Source organism: Pinus tabuliformis, chromosome 4_1 (assembly GCF_031772625.1).
Source record: "Pinus tabuliformis cultivar Carrire ecotype Pingquan chromosome 4_1, CPIR1, whole genome shotgun sequence".
NCBI classification, from domain to species: domain Eukaryota; kingdom Viridiplantae; phylum Streptophyta; class Pinopsida; order Pinales; family Pinaceae; genus Pinus; species Pinus tabuliformis.
Window position 1 is genome coordinate 361674197 of NC_142303.1, and position 10092 is coordinate 361684288.

General features: G+C 43.0%; 1 protein-coding gene across 1 annotated transcript; it reads left to right on the forward strand.

Annotated features, from left to right (window-relative positions):
* The first annotated feature begins 1063 nt into the window (after nt 1-1063).
* LOC149175806 (uncharacterized) lies at nt 1064-6540 on the forward strand. Its single transcript, XM_089421249.1, has 2 exons — nt 1064-1753; nt 2404-6540. Exons 1-2 carry the CDS (start codon nt 1064-1066, stop codon nt 6538-6540), a joined length of 4827 nt encoding a protein of 1608 aa, XP_089277375.1.
* Nucleotides 6541-10092: the final 3552 nt, after the last annotated feature.

Sequence of the window (10092 nt, forward strand, 5' to 3'; positions counted from 1 at the left end):
TGACCAACATGCTAAAATATGTCTAGTGAGCGGTCAAGCAAAGAGGGCGTAAAGACTCAACACGAGCTCACGGGATGAGTCCGAGTGTTTGGAAACATCAAGGGAAAAACCAAGGAAGGCTCTGAAATTGGATGCAGGCCAAAAGTTTGGAGGGTGTTGCAGCCGTTACAACAAGTTAAACTGAATTTTGAAAAATCAGCAATGTAGAAATATTTCCCCAAGATGGGCTAGATGATCCTCGTGTTTGTGGGATTGAGTGGTAAGGTCACCTATATAGGCTTCAAATATATGTTTGATGTCATGAAAAGTGTAGGAAATGACCCACTAGAAATTGGCACCAACATTTTTAAGACCAAAAAGAAACTTTTGATAAGAAAATATTCCCCCTCGGTAGATAAAGGCGGTCTTGTGTGGATCCTCTAGTTTGACATGTATTTCATTATAGCTAGAAAATCCATCCAAAGGTTTGCACCACACAACATTTGATAAGGTCTTCCTCATAACATAAACTAGACAGTATATATATATATATATATATATATATATATATATATATATTATTTTAAGTGAAATATTTTTAACATATGAAAGTGAGCATATAAGAATTTTTTTTATTTTCAATTACTTTTTCCTTATTTATAAAATTGATATAGAATTATGTTATTTAAAATGGAAATTAAAATATGTTGTTTATGATTGACATTATCATTCATTCATTCATATATATATATATATATATATATATATATATATAAGTTATAATGTCAATATTATATAACTATATTTAATAGTGAAAAAATTACACCTTTTTTTCTAATACTAAAAAATATATATATAACGGAACTGAGAGACTCCTGCGCTCTGCTCCCCGCGGCCTCTGCTGCTGCGTTGCCTGACCCTCTGAGCGCCTGCGCCTGGCAGCGCTGCTGCTGGGCTGCTCTCCCCCGCCGCTTGCCCTCCCTGTCACCCTGGGGCCTTCTGCCCGCTTCCATCGGGGGCCTACGGCCCTTCCCTCTCTCTGCATTCAGCTGGAGCGCCCCCTGCGCTTCTGACCAGCCCCGCAATGGATCCCCCATCCCACGATCAGGAGGATCTAGAGAAGTCTTTTGCCTCCCTCATCCATGAGAATACCAATGAGAAAGTTCGCCCTACAGCCTCCAAGTTTATTAAGAAGCTTGATGAAATCCCAGAAGTTTCGCTCCCTCCTGCCCTTCCGAGGAGAGCAGCCGTCGCCCTGGCAGATAGGGGCTTGGTAGGTCAGTTTACGGGATTATGGCCCTCTCCTCGCACAGTCCAACGCTGGGTAGAAAGGAACTGGAACACAATGGTCCAAGGGAAGATTGCAATAAGATTCTGCGGGAGGGGGTTCTTCACCTTCCTTTTCGAAACGGTGGAAGATCGCAATCTCATTTTCAGGAATGGCCCATACTTCATGGACACCAGAGGACTCTACCTCAACAGATGGACTCCCGATTTTGACCCCGAGATGGACGTCCCCAGCGCTGTACCGGTCTGGGTCCGTCTTCCCCATCTGCCCCTCCATTGCTGGGGAGACGAATCGGTGAAGGCTATAGGTAACGCAGTAGGGAAATACATCGACAGATCGGAGCCAAGAGAAAACATGCACGCATGTGCCCGGATATGCGTAGAAGTGGATTTGGGGAAAGGGCTACCAGAAGCGATCAAGCTCAAGGTCGACCAGTGGACGCACATTCAGCAAGTGGACTATGAACAGCTGCCGTTCAAGTGTAAGGTATGTCATGAATATGGGCATTTCGCTAATAGATGCAGTAAGAACAAACCTATAAACTCTGAAAACAATGATGAAACCCCTGAAGAAGCATGGGAAATAGTTAAGAAGAAGAAAACAAACCCCCCCCCTGGAACCTCCTCAAAGCCCTCATCTGAAACCCCTACCCCTCCCTCTCACCCCTCCGGATCTGGTTCTTCCCCCCCCCCTTCCTCTAACCCTTTCAAATCTCTCTCAATAGAAGACCCTCCATCCCCCCCCCCCTCACCGAGAGGCCCCAGAACAGCCCCTCCCTCTCCCCCTCAGTCCTCCCCTCCCCCAACAGTAGAAAGAATCCTAACAAGGAACAAGACGAAGGAAATCATCACATCCACCGATCCACCCAGGAAAGTTGGAAGGAAATCAAATAAAGAGATCAGGGATGAGAATGCAGCAAAAGAAATGGCAACAGGGACCCAACAGCCAATGGATACATACTTAGACAAGGCCAAAGGAAGCGGGGAGAAGATGAAGGAGAAAGGAGGAACACACAACAAATATAGTAAATGATGAATCTGGTCTCTTGGAACTGTAGGGGGATGGGCTCCTCCCTAAAAACTAATGCAGTCCGCGACCTTCTCAAACTGGAACACCCAGACTTTCTACTACTTCAGGAGACCAAAATAAATGAACAAGAATTCCAGAACAGTGTGAAAAGAAGCAGAAGCTATGAAGGAATGGCACTGAGCGCATCAGGGGCCTCAGGAGGAATAGGAACAATATGGGACAAAAACAAATGGAATCTCAAGGACAGCAGACAGAATAGGTGGTGGCTAAGAACAGATGTGCAAAATGTCTCCAAGACTGAGGAATACACCATATACAATGTTTATGCCCCACCCCACTTCAGAGAAAAAGCCGCTTGTTGGGAGTCAATTACAGCTGATTTAATGAGTGCTCAGGGCAGAAACATCTTCCTAGGAGGAGACTTGAATTTAATAAGGAATGCGGAGGAAAAAATGGGAGGAAATTTCTTTGCAGACCCCTCAAGGGATGCTTTAGAAAAAATCATTCAAGAGCACAGTCTTGTTGACATACCACCTCAGAACGGGCGATTCACTTGGTCAAACAAAAGAACCGGTAAAAACAACATCAAAGAGAGGCTGGATCGCATACTAGTTCAGCAAAGAATCGTGGTCAATTTCGCAAGGATCCAAAGCTCAATAATACAAGGTTTTATCTCAGACCATAAACCTGTAGCTCTGAACCTGATTAAAAGGGAAAACCTGGGACCGTTACCCTTCAAATACAACAGAGCGTGGGACAGCAGCGAGGTCTTCAGGAACTTGGTAAGGGACACCTGGGCAACTGAAATCAAAGGATCCCCGCACTATGTATGGGAAACAAAGATAAAACTCCTCCGGATAGCCATCAAACAATGGGCGAGGAACTATGCAACAGAGGCAGAGAAAAGGAAAATCGATCTCCAAAGTAAATTAGCGGAGTGGAATCAAGAAAGAGAGAAAAGCCAAGACACAGAAGATGACATAAGGAAAGAAAATGACCTGTACATGGAGCTGTACAAGCAGAATCGAGTGGAAGAAGAAGAGCAAAGGCAAAAATCGAGGTGCCTCTGGCTCAAATCAGGTGATAAAAACACATCCTTTTTTCATAATAGCATCAAAATGAGGAGAGCAGGGAATAACATTGGGAAAATATCAGTTGAGGGCAGAGTGTTATCAGAGCAAGGTGAGATTAAGGAGGCAGCGTCCCGGCATTTCCAAACCCTTCTAACTGCTGACCCTCATTACATGGAGAATCCGGAATTCCTAAACATAATTGAGAGCAAAATCACAGAGGCTCAAAACAAAGATCTAGATAAGGAAATCACAATGGAGGAGATTGAAAAATCCATCTACAGCATGCCATTGGAAAAGGCTCCTGGCCCTGATGGCTTTACAGTGGCCTTTTATAGAACCCATTGGGAAACTATCAAGAAGGATTACGTCAGAATGGCAAATTTTTTTTTTGCAAAATGTAAGCTGGGTAGCAGTATTAAGTCCTCTCATCTAGCCCTTATCCCCAAAGATCCTTGCCCCCAATCCTTTGACAGATTCCGCCCTATTTCCCTGTGTAACGTCTCGTACAAAATAATCACTAAGATCCTGGCGAACAGGCTTAAAAAGGTCCTCCCCTCCCTCATTTCCGAAAATCAGGGTGGCTTTGTCCCTGGGAGACATATAACGGATAATGTCATCCTCATTCAGGAGGCAATACACAGCAGCATATCCAGGAAGGAGAAGGGCATGATCATCAAATTGGATATGGCAAACGCCTTTGATCGGGTTAACCATGCATTCCTCCAGGCAGTCCTTATGAAATTTGGCATCTCAGAGCACTTTACTAGCAGGATCATGGAATGCATTTCCCATAACTGGACAGCACCCCTCATCAATGGAAGGCCATGCAACGCCTTCAAGAGTTCCAGAGGCCTAAGGCAAGGGTGTCCATTGTCACCTTTTCTCTACATTATAATGGCTGAAACCCTCAGCTTACATTTGGAAAACAAGCGCAAAGTCAAAGAAATAACAGGGGTTGAGATAGTCCGAGGATCTAAGGGAATTAATCACTCCCTCTTCGCAGATGACACTCTCCTAATAGGGGGTGCCTCCAGCATAATGGCTAGAAGGTTCAAGAAAGCTTTGGATCTCTTCCTCCAAGCCTCTGGCGGCAAACTAAACAACAACAAGTGTATGATCTACACTTGGAATGTCCCAAGAAATATCACCCAGAGAATTTCTATAATCATGGAAATCCCTGCCCAAGGGAACTGGTCCCACTTCACTTATCTAGGATTACCTTTGGCTAAAGAATCAATTAAAGCCGAGATCTGGACAAAATTAATTGAGAAATTGAGAGGGAAACTTCAGAGCTGGGGAGTGTACTGGCTTAACCTGGCAGGCAGAATCATCCTCATAAAGGCCATACTCTCAGCCCTCCCAATCTATCAATTCGCTACTACTCTGGCCCCGGCAGGCATTCACAAACACATGGAGCTGATTATCAGAGGTTTCCTATGGAAAGGTGGAAAGCAGGACACAAAAAAGTTCAGCCTCGTTAAGTGGGACAAAGTCATTCTCCCCCTAGAAAAAGGAGGGCTCGGCATCAGAATTCCAAAGCTAGCAAACATGGCAATGGGCTACAAACTGGTTTGGAGAATTCTTAATGAGAGAGGGACCTGGTGGACAGAGGTCATCAAGAGGAAGTACTTAAATGGGATCAATAGCAACATCCTATCAGAAAACATCATCGAAAGACCGTGTACTCCCGTATGGAAGCTGATTAAAAAGACTCTTCCTCACTTCAAATCTTACATTTCAAGAGCCCCGGGTAATGGCAAAGAGACTAATATATGGGATGACAGGATAATGGGCACGGAGGCAAGGGCAACGATCATCAAATATAAGCCCCTTCAAAGGTGGATGGACGAGGCAAAGCTAAAAACCTTGTTCGATATCTCTCTCTGGGATCAGAACTGCTGGACAGGTTGGAGACCATTACCTCTCCCTGAGATCCTCAAGAACCTCTGGGCCGAGCTCAAGACTTCGCTGACAGGCTCAGCCCCAACAAATCGAACGGTGGAAGACAAATTCGTTTGGGACCCTAATGGAGGCAGATATACAGTAAAAGAGGGATATAAAGTTTTGCAAAATGCCTCAGCTCTAAACAATTGGCCATTTCACAAAGCAACTTGGAAAACCGAATGTCTGCCAAAGGTTAAGTGTTTCAACTGGACCCTTCTACATGGCAAAATCCTGACCGCTGAAAACCTCAGGAAGAAGGGCATCCAAGGTCCTTCAATCTGCTGCATGTGCAGGAAGGAAGAGGAAAGCAGTAACCATCTCTTCATGGATTGCCCCTTCGCAAAAGTGTGCTGGAAACTCATCACCAGCCCTCTCATCATCAGGGACCTTCCCAACCAGATCACTCTCTTCCAGAAACAATGGGGAAACAACTTCCCTCAATCTGGCAAGTGCAAGGGCCTAGCAAAAAGGATCTGGAACAACATCCCTGCCAACCTCTGCTGGCAGATTTGGATTGCCAGGAATAAATGCATTTTCAAGAACAAAAAGCCTAGTACCTCCAATGTTCTAGCCAAAACGATGGCCCTCATCTCTGAGTCCCTAGAGGCAAACGGTATAGCACAGGAGGAATTGGAACTGACAGATGCAAAAATAAAAGAGTGGTCTAACAAATTCAACTGTGACAGAAGCGCTCACAAATTAGCAAACAAAGGAAGCAGGCATATGGAATGGAAATTGAGAGGGACGAAGGAAGAAGTTAAAAATTGGATTCAGAAGCAAAATAGACCAACCCTCTTCTTTGATGGTGCATCAAAGAACAACCCAGGCCAAGCGGGAGCAGGTGGAGTTATCAAAGATGAGCAAGGAAGAAATGTAGTCACGTATGAATGGGGTCTGGGCATTATGACTAACAATAAGGCAGAAGCATACAGCCTCCTTCTGGGGACATCCATCGCCAGGAACCTGGGTATAAGAAACCTACTGATCGTTGGCGATTCTGCCATCATCATCGCTTCAATGATAACAGGGAAAGAGTTCAATCAAGCAGCCTTAAACAATATCAAAGGAAGGATAATGGGCAACATCAAAGCTATTGGAGGAGCCACCTTTAAACACATCCTACGAACAAACAATGTGGAAGCAGATGCTCAGGCAAACAAGGCTACCGAAAGGCAAGCGGGTCAAGTCAAGGAAAATGATATGGTTTATGAGAAAGACATTCCATAAGCGGGTCTCTCCCGCTGCCCCTCCCAAGAATTTCAGACAAAGCAGCGCAGACATTCTCAGAAACGGGGGCTGCGCCCATCTTCTCAGCACGCCCCTCAACAGCAACCATATCAAATCTATAGATCTTCCCTCTCCCGAGATTAGATCTGCTCAGACTCTACTCGAGATCGGGAGGACCTCTCATGGTATTATATATCGAACACAGGGTTCTTGTATTCGCACAGTCTCGGGCAATGATCTGCATCTCCCTTACATTCTCTCAAGTCGAAAATACCTTGTTGAAGGCAGCACTTCTCCATGGGATTTAATCCCTTCGCTCTCCCCTCGCCTGAGACAGCATCACTGTGACACCTCGCCCCCTCTCTTTACTCTCCAGCTCCTCGCTCATCTAGGAACTTCTCCTCCTTCGAATCTCAGTCCTCTGTTTGCTAATATGGCCGAACAACAGAACCAACCAGCTGACCAAGCCCAACCAGCCAAACCACTGGACAACATCTTCAACAACAGGGACTGCACCATGTGCAAGGCCCACACTTTTATGATCAATCGGCTAACCAGGCAGCTTAAAGAGCTGCAAGATGATTACCATGCAGATAGGAACTCCAAGCGTAAAAAACTGGACAAGAGGAAGAATGAGATTGAAGGGTTGAAAGAACGCTGCAGCCATCTGGAGGCGGCCATGGACCACATCCGCTCCCTTACCCAGAGTTACCAGGCTGAAGCATCAACAAAGGCAAGCGCAAGGAACCAGGAGGATTCTGTCACCCAACACTTCCCTTAATAGATGCAATGTAAATTTAGCTGGTTAGGAGGTTCCTTTGTAAGGCAGTACAGCCGTCTTCATTTTGCTTTCAGATTAAACAAGAGAAGTATTGAGGAATATGGGTCTGCGAACCCGCTTTTGCTCCTCAGATCAAAATTTCTCTTCTACAATGTAATAGATCTCTGTAACTCAGGCTTTTATAATAGATAAGTACCCGACTTCGTTAAAAAAAAATATATATATATATATAATATTTTATTATTTTATTTATGATCCATATTAAAAAATATCACTAATATTTATAATAATAAAAAATATATTATTAATATTTTTTTTTTAATTTTTTAATATAATTATTTTAAATATTACATTATAAAACCACATTTATAATATATAACATCTATCAATGCAATATTTTTTTTTATTAAAAATAAAGAAAATAACATTATTATTAGTCTCTTCCGCAGGCAAGGCAGGGACTATAGTAATCAGAGTGCATGCACTAATATTAATTTGATCTGGTTACAATTCTGAATAATCCAAAGTTTTGACGCTCCTCATATATTTGTCTTACTAAAATCACTTTCGTTATCTTATTTGGCCTCTTCCCGAGGCAGGGAGGCCAAAACCATAGCTTATATTCTTTTGTTTCATCATTTATTTCTTGACATTTTGAATTGCTAAACTAATGCTAACATTAGCTCTGAAACTTTTAATGTTTAACTCCCTTCATTCCCAAAAATGAATATCATGAATGACATATATCATATATAGAAAACACTGAATGACGAGACTTGTCACTTGTCAGGACATTTGTATTATGGAAAAAACCCTTACAGGATTGCTTCTACTTTGTCAAGACACTTGTATTCTATTCGAAGTAGCCCAAAGTTGCTCTAAATGTTACAAAATATCTGTGAATTAGTTGATAGCCTCAAACGACGAGCACCATAAGTTCATAAATGGTTCAAGCTTGAATGGAACTACAACCTGTCCCTGATAGCTGTTGAATCCTCCGAGAGCGAGCAAAAGAAGGCATAGAACTGACACCAAATGCTTAGAGCTTGCTTAGAGTCTCAGAACAGAAAGTTTACGGTGACCTGATGAGTCCAGTTCGGAAGGCTTAATTTGACTGAAAACCGATTCCATTAGTGGATTATGCCTCTTTAGTCTCTCGTAGTGGTTACAAAATGACATCTAATGACAATAAATGCTATTCTTCATTAGCCCCCCCTTCATTGAAATGTAATGTTCGAACTTCACTTCCCGCCTCCCTCACCTAACAAATCAAGTGAATGAAAACGGAGTTCATCACCGTTGATTGAAGATCCATGGTGTTTAATGAAATTGCGATTCGGCCCTGCGAAAACACTATAGTCATCAACCTAAATAAAGTCCTTGACGGTGGAAGACCCAAGCCAATAGTTATAGAAAGTAGAGACCTGGACATAAGGGCTCTTGAGGTTTCCAATCAGGGGAGCTTCAGGGACAACGCCTTCCCCCATCGAATGAGCATATGCTATTTCCTGTTGGAACAAAGTATGAAATAAATCCCCATAAACCTTAAAGAAACCCTTGTCGATATCGCCATAGCCAGGATAAACAGAAGTGGAAAAAAATTGCCACAGATTGATATCAAAATCGCATTTTTTCACGGAGGACAAGGAAGCGAAAGAGTAGAGGATTTAGTGATCCCAAGTATATTACCACCATGTCTAGATTCTTGGATTCTTGAGGGATACTCCAGGTTGAATGGCTCGCCTTCTCGCTTCCTCTGTAGTAAGCTCCTGCACTGATTTTTGGGTATCGAACAGAGAGACATAATATAGGTATATAAAAGAACAAGATACTTACTCAGCCCCTAGGTATGGATATGGATCTGCATATGGATCTCGATCATCCATACTTGGACCAGATACTTCTTCCTCTTTCTCTGTTGGTTGAAGCTTCCCCTGGACCAACTTCTTCTTCATCTTTCTCTGTTGGTTGCAGCTTTAAGAGAGGACACTCCCACTAACGTTTGAATCAAACCTATTAGTATGCAGATTCCTTGGAAAGACAGGTCGCGCAAACTCTCTCTGAATAGCTAAGGGAGTTAAGCCCTTGCTTTTGCTAGCAAAGGTTTGCATCAGTTGATTGTGTTCATTTAGGATCTGTGTTGGAATTCAACAGAGATTCCAGCTTTCAAATGGGTGATAAAAGTCATATGTCTAATGGTTTGAGGATTCTGAGGAGACGTATTTAAAATGGGTGGTTTTAGATTCCAGTTCATAAGAGTAGTTGATCCAAAACTTAATGGAGTAGCCGTTGAAGCCAAAAAGCTGCAGAATACAATTTTTTGTTTTCCCTGTGAACTGTGTTAACAAATAACTACCCCATATAAAATCATATTGGCATGCCACAACTTCATATGGCTTCATCCACATATTTCATAGCATGTTATGGAAAGTAGAGTGGCAAGGCAAGTGGACTCATTGCACGTTATGGAAAATAGAGTGGCGAGACAAGTGTATCCATGGAGCCCACATGGCCCAGAGGTCATAGTTTAAATGTTTGGTTCAAAATTATTTGACAAATCACTTTGCAAGGGTTTGTTGGGGTAGTATCATGTTATGATGTGTGGATGGATTTCAGGTTTGTTAACACAGATGCCATTAACATTGGGATGAATGTCTATGGTAGAACAATAACTACCAAGGATGTTAGCTAAGGGGCTAGAACAAGCTGCTATTCAACAAGGAGATTGAAGTGGAGATTTTCTCTACACTGATTCTCTTATTTATGTGGAC

Bases quoted from the DNA above. Each gene is read 5' to 3' on its own strand.
- LOC149175806 (XM_089421249.1), top strand. From the start codon at position 1,064: ATGGATCCCCCATCCCACGATCAGGAGGATCTAGAGAAGTCTTTTGCC. The intron at 1,754-2,403 runs GTATGTCATGAA...CTACTACTTCAG, and splicing joins AGCTGCCGTTCAAGTGTAAG to GAGACCAAAATAAATGAACA.